General features: G+C 37.5%; 1 protein-coding gene across 1 annotated transcript; it reads left to right on the top strand.

Moving 5' to 3' along the window:
* Nucleotides 1–2612: 2612 nt before the first annotated feature.
* Nucleotides 2613–17650, top strand: LOC127546744 (proton-coupled amino acid transporter 1-like). Its single transcript, XM_051973707.1, has 5 exons — nucleotides 2613–2858; nucleotides 7059–7157; nucleotides 10457–10623; nucleotides 14229–14398; nucleotides 15849–17650. Exons 1-5 carry the CDS (start codon nucleotides 2613–2615, stop codon nucleotides 16121–16123), a joined length of 957 nt encoding a protein of 318 aa, XP_051829667.1. The 3' UTR covers nucleotides 16124–17650.
* The last annotated feature ends 1043 nt before the right edge of the window (nucleotides 17651–18693 follow it).

Here is an 18693-nt window from a genome sequence, read left to right as displayed (position 1 = left end):
GACCTCTGAGGCATGCATCTACTCAGGGCATATCTCTAGTCTTGGTATATGGCCCTATATCAAAGTTGGCCTAGAGTTGTAGAATTGGGATGAATAAGCTAACCAAAGAGTGGGAGACTCATAATTTTCAGGCTATGAGCAGATGTTCACTTCAATCTTTTGGCATATTTATTTAAATGAACATAAACCAGGATGCAGTTTTGAGAACACCTTGAATTTAGAGTGAATAGCTCTGATTTTTCTAGGATTTTATATAACTTTAAAAATTGCATTAGTTACTTCTATGATGCTAGTAAAACAAAATGGTTTCACTGTTTTTAAATAACAGTAACATCTCACATTTTATGTAACTTTTTTGTTAACAAAACACTTTACATTCATTATTACACCTGATCTTAACAGCTAATCTGTGAAGTGGTGCAAAAAATAGTATTTCTATTAAGTGAGGAAACTGAGGTTCAGAATGGCTCTGAGCGGTATTGGTAAGTAGTAGAAGCTGAAAGCTTAGTCCCAGATGTTTAACAACAGATTTGGTATTATTTTTTACACCATAGTCACCAAAGACGCTCCTATGGAATATAGAAATTCAACCTTTTTGCCACTTTTAGGGGATTCTTTTGATCTCTTAGGATAAGTATATGCAGCAGTTGATGTTGAATGACTGTGTCAAAAATAAGAGGCCAGAATGAAAGAGAAGAGATTTATTAGCAAGCTAAGGAATGTGCCCTAGCTGATGCCAAATGCAGATTTCTAGAGTACAGATCTGGGTTTATATTAGAGTCCAATTACAGTACATGACCAATCAGCATTCTCTGGCTACTTCAAACTGAAAAGTCAAACATGTCAACAGGAGAGGAAAGGGCAAAGAAAGGGAGATCTGTGGAGAAAGAAAAGGGAAATATTTAGAATGCAAGTGGAAGGATTTATTAGCAGAATAGGAAAACTTTGTTCAAGGACAGGAGACAAGGACAAAAAGACCAAATGCTTAACATAATTGTGAAAGCAGTCATTTTAGACAAAACTGTAAAGTCTCTTCAAGGCTAGCATTAGTTGTTAAAATAGTGAATGAGATTATCTGTTCTTGCTTAGGGATTGAGGGCTTTCTAATATTAGGCTACTATATAGCAGAGTGATGGTAGATGGTAGAGGGATTTCTGTATTGCTTGTTTATCAAGATGTTGCAAAACTCCCTAGAGGAGTGAATTCAAATCCCATTCCTGATACTACTTGATAATTTTTTTTTAAATGTTGCAAAATAATTGTGGTTCTTCTTCCCTCATCTCCACTAATCTTATATACTCTAAACTTTGCTAGTAATATCTCACAAATGATACAGGGTTATCTGCAAGATCATAGTCATATGATAGTAATGCTGGAACCAGGAATCAAGTTCTTGTTTTGCAGAAATAAGGGCATATCTTTGCATGAATAATTTACCCTTCTAGAAAGTCTGGTTCTTCTGCAAAAGGACTAGGTTGGGCTGGATGACCTGAGTTTCCCTCTAGCTCTTAAAGTAACTAAGTTGTACTTGATTCCTTGACAGATTTTTTTTTTTTTAATAAATCACAGGATTAAGAACTGAAAAGAACTGTAACGAATACTTGGTTTGTAGATTTAAGGAAGGTTATGTAGTATAGGATGAGCACTGACATTGGAATCAGAGGGTCTACAATCAAATCCCTTCTGACACTGACTTTGGGCAAATAGACATTGTTCTTCAACTTATAAAATGAGAGATTGAACAAAATGACCTCTAAGATTCCTTTCAATTCTAGATCTATGATCTCAATTTAATGGCTGAGGAAACTAAAGCATCAACCCAGGCCCTCTGACTTCATAATCAATGTTGCTCGGTTGAGAGAGGTAGAATTAAAAAATGTAGGTCCTTTGACTTCATATCCAGAGCTCAGATCACTAAGTCCAATTAATAAATATATTGAGAATATAAATTGGTCAAAGTATGATTCCTGTGCAGTAAACAAACACCATGAGAGCAGAGAAGTTTGATTTTTGCCTTTTTATCTCTAGTGTAGTGCCTTCCATAAAACATATCTTAGTATTTTCTACACTTATTTCTGCAAAGTATATTAAACATCTATTTACTCTGCCCTTTCCTAATAGATGCAGAAGATACAGAATCTTTGACTTGAAGGAGCTTACAATTGAGTTCATATTAATATGAAAAGGTGAATAACACCATGAGTTTAGAAACAATTCAAGTTGTTTGTTAAATGTCACAAGGTGATATGTAATTAACTACCCAATGAATAGGACAATAGTATGGAAGTTTAGAGAGACCCTATATGCTAGAGAGCTAGACTTTGAATGATAGACAGCTAGCTAGCATTGAAATAGGAGTTACTTTAAAATGTAGGTAGTGTATTTGAGGTAATAAGAACTCAGAGCAATAAATATATGGAGGTCAGAAAGTAAGAATCATTTTTGAAGAATACTAGTTTGACTGGAGCAAATCTGGAATTGTAAGTTGAAACCAGTTAATAAAAGACCTTGAAGTTCAGCCTTTAGGAGTTTGGACTTTGTTCTGTAGATAATGGAGAACCACAAAAGAGTTTTGATCAATTTTGACCTGGTCATAGGATTATTTGGGAGAGATGTATATAACCTATTACTCTTATCAGGTGATAGAAGCAGCCAATGCAACTACCTCTGACTGCTATTCCAACACGACTGTGACCTTGACACCTTCCATGGACACACGATTGTACATACTCAGCTTATTGCCCTTCCTTGTGCTGCTGGTATTTATCCGTAACCTTAGACTCCTGTCCATCTTCTCCATGATGGCCAACATGAGTATGATTGCAAGTCTGGTTGTGATCCTCTATTACCTCCTTCAGGTATGTACCCAGACCATGGTCATAATATCACTGGAGCCTTTAATACCTAGGCTTCCAGAGGGAAGTTCCCTCCATTGTCACTATTCCAATTATTAATAAGGTAAGAGAAACCTCTAAGAATTTTGGTAATATCTGGAATTTCAGGAAAAACAATGTATCTTAGTATCTTCAAATGGCTCTCCTGAGACCTTTTTCCATTTGTTGGTCAAAGAAAGAAGAATAGAAGGAAAGGATATCTTCTGAAATTCCTGTACCTTTCTTACTGAGTGACTGAGCCAGTTTTGATTGATTGTTGTTCCAGCTTTCATGGAATGATATGCCATGCTGGCTACTCCAATGAACATGGGGGAAAGGAAAAACTGTAATTTTCTCCTTCCTACTCCCAACTGTACCACATACCCCCTCCATTCTTCTGATTTTATGGTGCAGGATTTCAATAGAAGGGAACAGAACAAAGATTCTGCATCCATTTCCTCTGAAACAATTTGAGAATCATACTCAAGTGTCTCATTGTAGCATGCAGGTAACTAACTCTTGGTCTCAAAAAGTTGCATTTTTATGCCCTCTATATCTATATCAAGTGGCCATTAGCACAACATTCCTATACTCAGAGATGTGGCCCAGATTCAGTTGTCACAATAGATTGACATTCTTGGTAAGAAGTCATGAACTATTAAAAAAAGAGGTGAATTATGGGAATATCATAGTAGCTCACATTCCCCAGAATTGTCTCTTCCACAACTCAAAAATTCCTTAGTGAATGAATATCTTCTTGAAATATCTCGTACATATCACAGAAAAGAAAATTACAGTTTTCCTTGGGTCTCTGGTTGAGAGACTTGGCTTTGAAGTTTAGCTTCTGAGGTGGATAAAGTATTAACAAGAATCTCTCCTTTGCCCCTCTTACAAGCCTTTTTATTTGATACAATGGCTTTTTAGGATAATTAGCTGAAATTATAATGAGTATCCAAACCATTTCATGTGGATGGAACATTGCACCCTCTGATACTCTTGTTAATAAACTCTCTTTTTCTCCTGATTCTTTTTGCTTTATACTCTTCTTGCACTAATGGAAACCTATCTCTCTCCAGAAGACATGCAGGGAGTACTTCAGGAGGCAAAGAAGGAGGAAGAAATTCCTTACTCCTTATTCTCCCATATAGATTATTCTTTAGCCACCATCACTTAGCAGCTTCTCCTTCTTGGTAGTTTATTCTACCTCCTCATTATTGTCCTTTCCCCCTCAATTATTTTCTTTCTTCTATCCAACCTTTCTTTATCCATTGGCTCTTCTGCCACCAACAAACATACCAAGGTCTCTCATCTTTAAAAATAACCCCCCCCCCAAAAAAATGGCCCTAAGCCATCTTTCTTAGCCCTTTCATAATCAGACTTCTAGAATTGACTATCTTCATTTTCTTATCTCCCATTCAGTTCTCAGTTCTTGAGATCTGATTTCTGACTTTAAGGGTTAAGTGCAACTGCTCTCTGCTCTCTTCAATTATCTTTTAATTTCTAGATTCACTGACTTTTTCTTGATCCTTACTCTATCTGATCTCTCTACAGCTTTTCGCAGTGTTGACCACCCTTTTTTCCTGGTCAATAATTCCTCCTTGACTTCTTTGACATTTCTGACTTGATTTTTCTCTTACCTGTTCTTATCACTTTCCTGTAATTGGATCATCCTCTTTTTCCTGCTCATTAAATGAGAATATCCCTTAAAGGTCTATCCTAAACCATCTATGTAGACTCCTGGTCATCTCTCACATACTACAGATGTATCTCTACATAGATGTCAACATGTAAAGTGCTATTATCTCTTGAATTCCATTCTGAGATAAATACTGCCTCTTGAACAGCCACCCTAATATGATGCCTGGAACACAACATGTCTAAAGCATAACTTGTATTTTCCTTAAAACCCATACCTTTTCCAAATCTTCCTCTTTCCCCTGGGCACTCTTCTTACCAGCTGCCAAGGTTTCTATCCCCAGAGCTATACTTTCTGTCATTCCACATATTCAATTCAATTGTCAAATCTTGTTGAATATCATTACAATATCTCTTCCAAGCATTCCCCTCTCTCTACCCACACAACTTATCTAGATTTCAGATCCTCATTACTGTATATCTGAACAATTGCAATGTATTCCTACAAGGACTATCTGCTTCTAGCCTTTCATCTTTCCAATCTTTTACAACACTACCAAACTAATATTACTAACAGATTTTTCCACTTTATTCCCCTATTCAAATTTTCAGTGGCTCCCAGTTGTTTTTAAAATAAAATGCAGAACATATTTAACATATATAGGACTGCTTGCCATCCTGGGGGGGGGAGGAGGGAGGGAAGGGAAAAAATGAAACATAAGTGATTGCAAGGGATAATGTCGTGTAAAAATTATCCTGGCATGGATTCTGTCAATACAAAGTTATTATTAAATAAAATAAAATTTAAAAAAAATAAAATAAAATGCAGACTCTTCAACTTGACATTTAAAGCTGTCTACACTCTGTCTCCCATATACCTTCATTCTTTTTTTTTTATATTATTATATCCTTCTTTCACTATTCTAATTAAATTGTCTTGTTAACTATTACCTGTAGATGACATCATCTCCTGCCTTTATCCCTTTTCATAGGTGAGCCCCTATCTAAAATGTATTTCCTCTACCTCAGAAAATTCTGGAATTTTTTTTCAAAGTATGGATCAAATATCACATCCTACACAAGACTTCTTAATTTTACTCCTTCCTCTGAACAAATGTACTTCTTCATAGCTTATATTTACTGATTTGTGTGCAGATTAGTGCCTGGATTTCAGTACCAGCCCAAATCCCAATCATGAGTGAAGAGTAAAGGGGAGGAACTCTCGAAGATGGTCAAAACAGGAGTTTATTTATTCAGAGTTCCCTCAGCCTTATATACCCTAATGTTCTTACATAACTATAGCACACTGCGCAGGTGCTAACTATGTACTGTGCATGTGGGACCATATAAACAACTTGCTACTGTGTGCAATTATCTCCTTGCCACTTTAGTATAACTCTGCTTTAATTACAACACAGGTTGCCATGCCCCTTGACTTCTCAGGAAGGTTGAAACACCCCTATTGGGGATGGGGAGCCAAACCAGACACCTCAGCAGGTTTCCCTTGCTGGACTGGAGGGTCTTATACTTCACTCAGAGTTCCTCCACTATCTGTGACTCTACAGATTAGGTTAGGTCCCTATACAATGTAATTTCCTTGAGAATAAAGACTTTTCTATTCCAGGAGTTAACATAGTGTTTTAATGAGTATTTTACTTGAAGTGAATTTTGAGGTATCAGGTGTTAAAGTATCCTGAAAAACAAATTTAGAATTGAGGTCGTTGCTCATGTTTTATCTGTGCATCATCTCCATAGATAGTTCCACCTAATAATTCCTCTTTGTAAGGCAAATGCAATACTACTTCTGAATGAAGTGATAACAATATAAAACATAGTGATAACTACTATACATAGTGTTCTATAATTTGTAAAACACTTTGCATAAATGATAGTCTCATTTTCATTTTGTAAATGCAGAAACCAGCGCTCAAACTAATCAAGAAACTTGCTTAGAGGCTCACAGGTAGAACATGGTAGAGCTAGAGCTTGAATCCAAATTTACTGAACCTTAGTTGAGTGCCATTTATACAGCACCCCAAAGTCCTTGAGAGTTTGAGCCTTAAAAACTCCCCAAAGCAGAGGAAGAATCTTTCATAGTTCTCTGAGATGTCCTGAAGATCATCTTGATTCCAGTATCCACTGTTATTTAGGACTATCTTTTTAGTCCCGATTTTATGGCTGGCTTTTTCTTTCCTCTCCAGAAGAACCTGTTAACTTTTCCTTCACAAGTCAATAAAGACTGGAGACCAGGAATTTCATAATTTTATTTAGTTCAATATACATTTATTAAATAGCTTCTATATACACACCTCCGTACTGGGCATAGAAAGAAAGAAATTAATACAACAATTCCTAATCTCAAAGAATTTCCATTCTATGGGGGGATACAACGTGTACAGATTAGCAAATATAAAATGATTCTGGGAGTACTAAGGTCAATTTAAGTGGTGCCATCTTCTCCTAAAGTATCACAGAACTATTCACAGGGTTTGTATGCTTTGAGAGTCATAGGGCTTCTTCTTAACTTAGTTTCATATTTTTATCTTTCAGGATATCCCAGATCCCCGTAACCTACCTATGTTTTCTGAATTGAAGAACTACGCATTGTTCTTTGGAATTGCTATTTTTTCATTTGAGAGCATTGGTGTGGTAAGGTTTAAAATGACTTGAAATTTCCTTGGACCATTAATGAACTCTTAAAGAGGAGTTTAGGACTTACTGTAGCTATTGTTCCAACTGGGTCTTTTAGGGGAGTCTAAAATAATGCAGAAACTTTGACCAATGGTGGGAGGCTGAGGTGGAGCTGGAGTGTGTCAAATAAGTTAGTTTCATACATTTAAAACCAAAAGAGACTTTAGACCAAGAGTTCTTAACTGGAGATCCATGAACTTGATTTGTAAATCTTGATGATTGCATTTCAATTTCTTTGTTTCTTTTGTAATGTTGTGTGTTTTATTTTATGCTTTTCAAAATATTATCGTGAGAAGAGGCCCAAAGTTTCACAGAACTGCCAAAGAAGTCTAGGACACAAAAAAATTAAAAACTCCTGTCTTGAGCACTATCTTGTCCAGCCCCCTTAGTTTAGAAATAAGAAAACTGGTACCCAGTTTAAGTTATTTGTTAAGAGTTACATAGGTAGAATAGAAGAAGGATTTTGACCTGGATCACAGAATTGGAAAGTTGTAAGGTTTCTTCCAGGCCAACCCATTCCTAGATAAGGAATATTCCTTGAGAACTTTTACCTTCTCATAGCCTATTCCCCTCCTTTGATAGCTTCAACTGATAGGAAGATCCGAGGGCTTGGGATGAAAGGGATAAGAACCATCTTGTCCAATCCTCTCATTTAACATACAAGATAATTAAGGCTTCTGAAGGCTAAGTGACTTGACCTAATTCACATCAAAAGCAAGATTTGAACACTAGATCCTCAGAGCCTCTCTATAAGTTCAACTTCCCTTTCCCAGCTCTAATGTGTAGGAAGAAGTACTTAAGTCCAATCCTTCATCCATATACTAAGTGTAAATGATAGGTGAAAATTATTCTGTAACTAGTATCATAGAATATTGGATTTGAAAGGGATCCCACGGGCTATCTTCTCCAAAGCTGTCATTTCACATAATTGGGAAACTGAGATCCAAAAAGGCAGAAGATCTGCTCCATGATCCCAACACCATGGTCCTCTGACTCCAAGGCCAGAGCCCCTTCCATTACAGCCCACTGCCTCTCTTCTGACTGGTCATGGGACCCTCAAGGTAGGCCTGTTATATTGGATGTAATAGATGATTGCACCTTTTAAAAATGGTTGAATAGGAATTTCTAGGATGGAATTGAGGAGGAGACTGAGAACCCCATAAGTCTTCCATGAGTGGAAGAGCTCCCATGTGTGGTTCATGATGCTATCACCAATTGTATTTTATAATTTACAAAGCCCTTCAACAATGTGGTTCAGTAATTCAGCCATGTTCAATTCTTTGTGGCTCCATGGACCACAGCATGTCAGTAATGCCATTTTCTTGGCAAAAATACTGGAGTGGTTTGTCATTTCCTCCTCCAATAGATTAAGTTACTTGCCTAGGGTCACACAGCTAGCAAATGTCTAGGACCATACTTGAACTCTGATTTTCCTGTCCAATCTCTGTGTACTATGTCACTACCTAGCTGCCTCTTCAACAAACATTATTTCATTTAATTTTTATAATGACCCTAGTAGGTAGATAATATGAATATAGTTCACAAATGAGAAACCAAAATCAGAGGAATTAAGAGACTAATAATTGGCAGGATGGGGATTTGCTTTGAAATGGAGTTTGTGACTGTCCTTATTATCTCACCAATTGTTCTCTTTAAGACTTTTCAGAGGTGATCCACTTCTGAGGATTAAGAACCTACAGTGTATAGAAACTTGGGAGAATATACACAATTTAGATAAAATTCATCCCTGATCTTGTTAGAGATGGGAGTTGAACCCAGGTCCTCTGGCTCCAGATCACCCTGCTGGACCACTGTGTATGGGAATCAGAAGAAAGACCAAAGCCAAATAAATCAGAAGAAAGACCAAAGCCAAATATACAGGTTTGGGAGTTATTAGTGCCTTACACTTCAGTTCCTTAACTTCAATCAGTGTTGAGTATTGGATTGGGAATTGGCTATCAGCAATCTAGCCTTAACTTTGTAACTCACCATTGTCCCTCTCTGGATCTTGGATTCCTTGTCAACCAAATGAGGATTGGGAATAACAGCAATTCTAGTATTTTTGCCCTAGCTCTAATGGACAGTAACCTACATTGAGGGGTCTAGCTAAGCATGACAGTTGTTCAGTGAGCTTGAAAATCCTGGATGGGTTCAGGAGCTATGTATACACAGACAGTCCCTCAAGATCACAGTGTTCTGAAGAGAGGAATCGGGTCACAGGTTTAGTTACAAGCTAGATGACACAACAGATAGAGAATTGGACTTGAGTCAGAGTTCACATCACTTTGTGACCTGGGACAAGCCACTTCATCTGTGTTTTCTCACCTGTAAAATGAAGATAAAAATAGCACCTACCTCCCAGGATTGTCGTGAGGAAGCGCTATATAAATCTAGGTGGTACAGGAAATAGAACACTGAATTTAAGAGTCAGAGTTCAAATACTATCTTAGATTCTTGCTAGCTGTGTGACTGTGGGCAAGTCATTTAACTTCTGTTCTTGACTGTAAAATGGGGATAATTATAGCATCTACCTCTCAGAGTCGTTGGGAGAATAAAATGAGATAATACATTTAAAGTGCTTAGCATAGTGCTTGGGACATAATGGGTGCCTTAAAAAAATGCTTGCTTACCCTTCTTGTTACCCATTAGCAAAACTTTCAGATGCTGAGACAGGGTTCTAAGCTTTTTCATGAACCATTATCAAGTCATCTACCCAAGACTTTGATTAGTGGAAGAATGTAACACATGTGGCACTATATCGGGATGTGGTGGCTACCCCAGCTTCTCAGAAGCAATGTCAGTGAAGACCAAGTTCTGAACAGCTCACATCAAACTGGGAAAGTCTTGAGTCAGGGTCAGAGATGGACTCTAAGTCTGTCACCTGAGAGCCAGTGGAGCTTCCTTGCAAAAAGGCTCACCCTCAGAAACCTGGCTGCCCATTGGGGGAGACATTTAGGACTCCAGCAATTCATGAAGACCAGCCAGTAAGGGCTGCAGCTCTTCTAATTTGCTGGGTAGAGGGAACAATCAACCATCGTGATCAAATCATGGATGCACAGAAGAATGCTTTCCCATGTTAATACCCTCTGAGGGTTCACAGAACAAGATGAGTTTGTCCAGAGCTGAGGGTTGCGAGGAGGAAAAACAAGGACATTTCTTTGGGGTCCAGGAAGCAGAACAGAAATCCTTTTGAGTTACCTCTTTTGATAGTAATTAACATTTCTATTTTTGTCTTTCCTTGCCTCCCTTTCTAATAGGTTCTTCCTATACAAAATCAAATGAAGAAAAAGGAACAGTTCTCATTGATCTTGTATCTAGGGATGTTTGTGGTTACCATTATCTATGTCATTGTGGCATGTTTGGGCTACCTGAAGTTTGGAGCAGCCATAGAAGCCAGCATAACCCTCAACCTACCGAACTGCTGGTACATTTATGGTTTGGGGAGGTAGAAATGTAGACTTTGGAAGGTACAATTCTGATAGTCTATCAAGAATACTTCTGGCTCCAGTACTAAAAGCCATTTCCTATCTGTTTTGCCTTGGGAAAGTTCTTTTTGTTCTTTTATTTCCTCAAATATAAAATGTGAACAATATCCATTATTCTCTTTGTCAGGATTTTTAGGATAGAATTGGATTATGTATACAAAACACTTTGTAAATTGTAATGGAAGCTATTCTTTCTTTCATGGACTAAGTACTGTATTCTGTACTGAGAAACATGTACAGTCTTGAAAAGTTAACATTATGATTATTATTCATTTTTACTTTTATTAAAATAAAGCAGAAGCATCATAAAGATTTCTGTAGGCTGAGCCAAGAGTGATACTAATACCTCATTGCTGATCTCATCCTGATCTAGTTCTTAGAATGAATCATTAGAATATCATCCTTGGAGTGTTAGTCAACTTTTCATTTTACTGAGGGAAAAACTCTGAGGCCCAGAAAAAAGTGACTTTCCCAAAGTCATACAACGAGTGACAGTCAAGATTCAGACGTAAGCCTTTGGGTTCCAAGTCCATTGCTCTTTTCTCTTTATGGTTCCTAAAAAATGTGTGGATGCCACTATTATTAAACCATAAGAATGATACCTAAAACTATTTCTGCATCAGAGAAGATATTTCAATTAGGGATAACATATAATAGCATTGATAGAAAGGAATGAAATAGACACAAAACTGACTGCTCTAGGTGTCTATACCTTTTTTTGTCAGCTGCTCTCCTCATCTTGTCTCTGATACCTTCAGAACTGTGGTCTATGATGCAGCTGTAATTTCCTTGATTCTAGTCCTAGCTCTGGTCTCTGCTGTCTATATCACCTTAGACAAGTCATTATCATTTCTTCCTCTGTAAAAGCAGAACAGGGATGGAAGTTTGAACTGGATAATCTAAAGCAGGGATTCTTAACCTTTTTTATGTCATAAACCCCTTTGAAGCCTATGGATCTCTTTTTTATAGTTTTATTTTCCCTAATTACATGTAAGACAGTTTTTTATATTTGTTTTTAAAACTTTGAGGTCTGAATTCTCTCCTTTCCTTACCAATTGCCCTTCCCTTGAGAAGACACATGAGAAATTATGTAAAACATTTCCATAAAAGTCATGTTGCAAAAGAAAACATAGATCTCCCCCACCAAAAAAAAAAAAAAAAATCCCTTCAAGAAAAAAAAAAAGCTTTAAAAATTAGTATGCATCAATCTGTATTCAGATACAATCAGTTTTTTTCCTCTTTTTCATCATAAATCCTTCAGAATGTCTTGGGTCATTGTATTGCTGACAATAGAAAAATCATTTATAGCTTATCATCCCACAACATTGCTATTACTTTGTACACAGTACATTTTACTTTGCTTGAGTTAGTGGATGACTTTACAGGTTTTTCTGAGAGCATCCTGCTTAACATTTCTCATAGAACAATAATATTCCATCATAATCACATACCTCAATTTATCCAGCCATTCTCCAATTGGTGGGAATTTCCTCAATTTCCAATTCTTTACCCTGAGAAAAGAGCTGCTATATTGATTTTTGCACATATAGGTCCTTTTCCTTTTTTAAAAATTTCTTTTGGGAGTCATATCTAGTAATGGTATTGTTAGGTCAAAGTATGCATGATTTTATTGTTCTTAGGGCATAATTCATCTTTTGATCATTTATCAATTGAGGAATGGCTTTTATGTTATAATTTGACTCAGTTCCATATTCATTTGAGAAATGAGTTTTCATCAGAGAAATGTGCTTCAAAATGCTTTTCATTATTACCATCGCTAACTATTTCTCCCCATTTATTCTGTTCTCTCTCTTTTCACTTTATTCCTCCTCAAAAGGCTTTTACTTTTGACTTATCACCTCTCCCAATATGCCCTTTCTTCTATCACCCCATTCCCTTCTTATATCCCCTTTCCGTCTTACTTTCCTTCAAAGTAAGATAGATTTCTGTACCCATATTCTGTATGTAATTTCTTCTGATGAGAATAAGATTCACTCACTCTCCTTCCCCTCTACTGTAAAAGCTTTTGCTTGATTATTTCAAATGATTTACACCATTCCACCTTTTCCTTTCCCTTCCTTCCAGTAGATTCCTCTCTCATATTAATTTTATTTTTTTAGATATTATCCCTTCATGTTCAAATCACACCGGTGCCCTCTATCCATATATGCTCTTTCTGTCATAATAATGAGGAAGTTCTTAAGAGTTACAAGTATCATCCTTTCATGTAAAAATGTAAAAAACTTATTAAGTCCCTTATGATTTCCCTTTCCTGATTATTTTGTGCTTTTCCTAGCTCCTGTATTTGAAAATCAGATTTTCTATTCAGGTCTGGTCTTTTATCACAAATTCTTGAATTCTCTATTTCATTAAATATCTATTTTTTCCACTGAAGAATTATATTCATTTTCACTAAGAAGGTGATTTTTGGTTGTAATCCTAGCTCCATTGTTCTCCAGAATGTCATATTCCAAGCCCTCCAATCTTTAAATGTGCAGTTGTAAAATATTGTGTTATCCTTACTGTGGCTCCACCATATTTGAATTGTTTCTGGATGCTTGGAATATTTTCACCTTGGTCTAGAGTCAAGGAATCTAAGTTAATTTTTTTAGAATAATTTTTAAATGCATAAAATTAAAAGGAAAGCAATTATATTGAAAATAAAATAAAAATATTTCAAAAATTATGTCACAGACATAGGTTTAGAAGCCCTAGTGTAACATTCTACTGTTTTTAACTCACTTATGAAGAGCCCATTTATGTAATCAACATTATATACAGTTATTCCTTCTACTGATGGATACATTCAGTTTTTGAACTTAATCTTAGATCCAGCTTTGGGGACTAGCCCAAAGTCAGTTGTCAGTAAGAACTACCAGTGTGGATAATGTGACCAATTCAGGGCCCACATCTCCATCTCTATATAGAAACCTAGAGAGAGAGAGAGAGAGAGAGAGAGAGAGAGAGAGACTTATGGTCCTGTTTCAAGTCCAAGCCACTTACATTACCTGGGTCTCAGTTTCTTCATCTGTAAAATGAAGGGGATTAATTAGATGGTTCCAATTATAACTCCTCAGCTTGGAATACATTATGCCTCCAACATTAACGAGCTATGTGACAACAGGCAAGTCTATCATGTCTTAGAGAGCCACGACCCAGTTTCCACATCTATAAAATGGGAATGAAGATACATGTAATGTCTTCTTCACAGAGTTGTTATTGGCTTTAAAGCAAATAATGCCAACTTAAAAGTATTAAATAGGTGCCAGTTATTGCTTTTGTTATCACTGACCTCTATTGCAGTAGTGCTGCACAAACTTCTGGCTTCTTGGTCCAGTGTAATCCAGTATTTGGTCCTAAGGAGGTAGAGAGTTTTGGAGAAGAAAATATACATGAACCTCCTCAGCCAGTTTGATAACATCTGACTCACCATGTTAGTTCAGCCTCTTTGTGTCATGTGATCCTTACTTTAGTGCAAAGAGCTAAAAATTTGGGTGAACTAGTTCCCAGACAAGTTGATTAATCAATTGCGTTCCATCTGTAGGTTGTTTCAGATTGTGAAGCTGCTCTACTGCTTTGGAATCTTCATCACCTATGCCCTACAATTCTACGTAGCAGCCGAGATCATCCTCCCTTTTGCTCTCTCCCATGTGCCAAAAAAATGGAATTTAATGGCAGACTACTCCATCCGCACGGGCCTGGTTTGTATTACATGTGAGTAGGAAGCAAGATGACTTGATTTTGATGTGATTCTTTGGCACCCACAAACTGGGAGTTGGTCTGGGTTCAGGCCATGGCAGGGGGGCAGGAAACTCTTAAGTTCAATAAGTTTGTGACAAGGTAGAAAAAAAGCACCTTGACTCAAATATCAGGACCCTTAGGTTTTATTTATGGCTTTGCTACTTATTGTGATGTTAGGTGGGTCGCTTCACTTTTGTTATTGTTTAATTGTTTTTAGTCATGTCCAATTCTTTGTTCCCCATTTTGGGGTTTTCTTGGCAGAGGTACTGAAGAAGTTTGCCATTTCCTTCTCCAGCTCATTTTACAGTGAGGAAACTGAGGCAAATGGGGTTAAATGTCACATAGCTAATAAATGTCTGAGGCCAGATTTGAATTCAGGAAAATGAATCTTTCTAACTTCAGGCCCAGTGCTCTATCCATTGCGCCGGTTAGCTGCTCTGTGGCAGCATGGGACTGGAGTCTAGAAGATCTGAGTTCAAATTCTACCTCAGACACTTACTATCTGTGTCGCTCTGGGCAAGTTAACCTCAGCCTGCCTCAGTTTCTCTACTGTAAAATGAAGGCAATAATTTTACAGTAGAGAAACTCCCTCTGCCCAAGATGCAATGATCAAATGAAAGAATAGTTATAAACTACCCGGAACATAATAGGCATTCATAAACGCTGCTTTTCTTTTTCTCTTTTTTTTCAATGTCATTTGAGATTCAAAAATAATTAAAGTCAGCTGCTAACAAGTCTCCCTTCTCTCTTATTGTGAAAGATAACTTCTTTCATGTCCCCTAGCCATGAACATTCAGAATACTTCACAAAAGAAAGAGCTAGAGATTGTCCTCTTTTATAGTATCTCATGACTAGGTCCTTGAGCTTGTTCTGATAACTCCCTAGTGTTTAGATGGCACTTGTCAGTTTATCTAGGCTTTCAAATATACTATTCCACTACAGAACCTCTCCTAGAACCTTATCTCAATATGAAGATGACCCTGGCTTCTCCGAGGTTAGGACAACAGAGTAGACTCTTGCAGCCTTCTCATCTGACCCAGCCTCCCCAGGCTGGTGATCCAAAAGCACAGGGTAATGGATACTGTGGCTAAGATAGCTTTTGGAATGACTCTCCCTCAATGGAATGACAGTATAAAAAGATAGCCCTGTCTGGGCCAGGGCTGGAGAAAGAGCTCCCCCAAGGCCTCTGTTTCAATTATCTGCTAGGAAAGACCTTATGATGCAATGGTAAGAGTCCAGGATTCTGAATCCAAGGACCCTGCCTTGAGGTTCAGCTCTGTCACTCCTTTGCTAGGTTACCTTTTAAAGGATATTGCTTAAATTCCTTGACCCCCATTTCTATCATTGGACAATGGACATGGTAATACTAGTTTTACCATTCATTTTGGACTGGGCACAAATATGAGTGTTTTTTCCTTCACAGGTTCCTTGGCCATCCTGGTCCCCAAGTTAGACCTGGTTATAGCCCTGGTGGGCTCCATAAGCAGTAGTGGCCTGGCTCTGATCTTCCCACCACTCCTGGAGATCATCATCTTTTACTCAGAAGGCTTGAGTCCTCTCACCATCATTAAGGACATCCTAATCAGTGCCCTGGGCTTCGGTGGGTTTCTGATAGGCACCTACCAAGCACTCTATGAGCTGATCCATTCACCTGTTTCTCCCACCTTTGCCAACGACACCAGCACCTTTAGACTATGATCTACATCCAAGTGGAACCCTTCTCTGCTTCCCCTCATTCCTCTGCTCCCTGTGGAAAGTGAACTCCCTCTTTCCAAGACTAAGCCAACTGTGCTATAGTAGAAAGAGCCCTAGGTCTGGAAATGGAAGACCTGGGTTCTGCTATATGACTATTAGCAAGTCACTTAAGACTCTTTGAGCCTCAGTTTCCTCAACCTGTAAAATGAAGATACTGCTTCTCCTTACAGGATTGTTAAGAGCATTGAATGAATCAATGAATTCAAAGCACTTTATAAATTGCAAAGTGCTATAAAAATATGACCTATTACTGGTCCTTTTCTTCCCCCTCAACATTCTCTTACTTTGGGACCTCTCCAAAGTACTGGCTCAACTTTTTCTTAACTTTGCCCTTAACTTGTCAGAAAATTTCAGCTAAAAGTTTCCAACAGCTGCCTGTCATATAAGGATGACCTAACCAGGCAAACCTATGCTTGCCATCCATGAACTGTCTGAATACAAAGTGACACTGAAACTCTAAATACATTGTATCTGGAGTTTGACTCCTTTTCCAAATCCTCGACCCTGGATCCCTACCTTGTTCCTCAAAGACAAACTGAACTATGAAATATTTATATTCAACCAAGAATTTAGACTCTAAAATGTTATTGGGTTTTGTATCAGAAAAGATGCAGTTTTAAGAAGTGGGCACATGCAAGTGAGAAATCACTTGAAATCATGAAGGCAATTATGGGAAGGACCTTAAGGATTGTTGTCCAATGCTCTCTCATTCCAATGGAAGAGAAGGAAGTTCAGAGAGGACAAGAGGCTTGTCCAGAGCTGCACCATGAGTTAATGGCTAAGACTAGAAGTCATGACCACACAGGGTTCAGCTCTTTCTTATGAGATCACGCCACTTTCTGCATTAGAAGGACAGCCTATCAGAGCAAGAAGGAATCTTAGAGACTATCTAAGTCTCTTTGCAGAAGAGAAAAGTGTAGATGTGGGAATGGATTTTTCCTGATCACAGGTAATCCAGGATTTCTATCCTCCATCCAGTGCTTGTTTTCACTATATTACAGATATTTAGGGAAAGAAGAAGAATATCCTGCTATTGCAGAAAGTTTTGGGGAAGGAAGACAGAAATGGTGCTAGAAAACAAACAAAACAAACAAACAAAAAAAAAAAACTCGAGGGCTTATAAACAAATGATATACTTTTGGGGAAGGGATCCCTTTCCTTTATCTTTCCTAACTATAGTTAGTCACAGTCTGCAAGTAAAAATTCTTATTTTGGGAAGATTAACACGTTATTGTTCCCAAAGAGAGATTGCAGGGGGAAAGGGGAGTTGTTGAAATAGTTTATGATAGCAAAGATCAGAATTCATGCCACATGCATTTATTAATTACCATGTGTGTGCAGAGTACTCAGTTAAAGACTAGACAGGGTTTCAGGTTTAGATAGGATAGTATTCTTGCCCTCCTCTCTTGCAAAGAAGAACCTTTGACCTTCATGTAAGTTACCAACAATAAAGGCTGATAACTATTAACATTTGTTTTGTCTTTGGATTTTTCTTTTCCTTTTTCAGAAAGGGATGCTTATAGTTTGGGAGATTGGCTCGCTCATCCACAATGTGGGCCAAGGTGTCTCAACAGATAAAAGAAGTATTTGAAAGTGGGCAGAGACTAAGGAGAGGGAAGGAGATCTAGTTGTTAGTATGAACCTCTGAGAGCAGGGGCAAATCAACAATATTATTAAACATTTAGTATGTACCATGTACCATGTGAATCACCAGGAAAAACAGAAAAATAAGGCATAGTAGTTGCCCTTTTGGAATTAATCTAATAGTAGAAAATGATAAATATATACTAATTCTAGCTAGATCCGGAGTCAAAAAGGAAGAAGAAATGTTTGGTCACAATAGGAGTAAAAACTCCCTTACATTTTAAACAATTAAAGAAAAATGGGCTGCTCATAAGAGATCTTTAAGGGAAGATCAGATGCCTATTTTTCAGGGATATATCATGCAGAGAAGAATTAAGAACTTCCAATTGCAGAACACTTTAAAGCTTTCAAAGCATTTCCCCTGTAATGTAGGAAGTACAAGTAGGACAATAAAGAAATAACATTTCCTTTGAGGGGGAAAATCAAGGTGTTCTCATACCCTCTCCCTACTATGAACCCCTGGCTCTGCTCTGGATTCATGAGCTGGCTGACCAAATTGAGTACTACAAGTCCAAAGAGATTGTTCAGAATTTGGAACTCATTGACATAGACATACACTCCAAGATCCTGAGAAGAATCACTTAAAATTTAGTTTTGGCTCCTGTGTGTCTAGGGCCTTTCCCAAAGGGCACAGTGGAAAGTTACCTGATGTACAAAGAAAATTATTCATTTCTCCACAAGAAGAACTGATTAACACAAGAGACATACCAGTGCTGAACAACAAAGACTTAAGCAAGCAGCATTATCTAACTACCGGTAATATTCTCCCAGGATATTGAGACTTAAAATGTCAAAACATATGAAGGAGATTGTGAGACTGCTAAATCAACATTTCATGTTTTATCTCATATTTGCATTGTCTAAGCAAT

Source organism: Antechinus flavipes, chromosome 2 (genome assembly GCF_016432865.1).
Source record: "Antechinus flavipes isolate AdamAnt ecotype Samford, QLD, Australia chromosome 2, AdamAnt_v2, whole genome shotgun sequence".
Classification (NCBI taxonomy): domain Eukaryota; kingdom Metazoa; phylum Chordata; class Mammalia; order Dasyuromorphia; family Dasyuridae; genus Antechinus; species Antechinus flavipes.
This window is presented reverse-complemented; position numbering and strand designations above follow the sequence as displayed.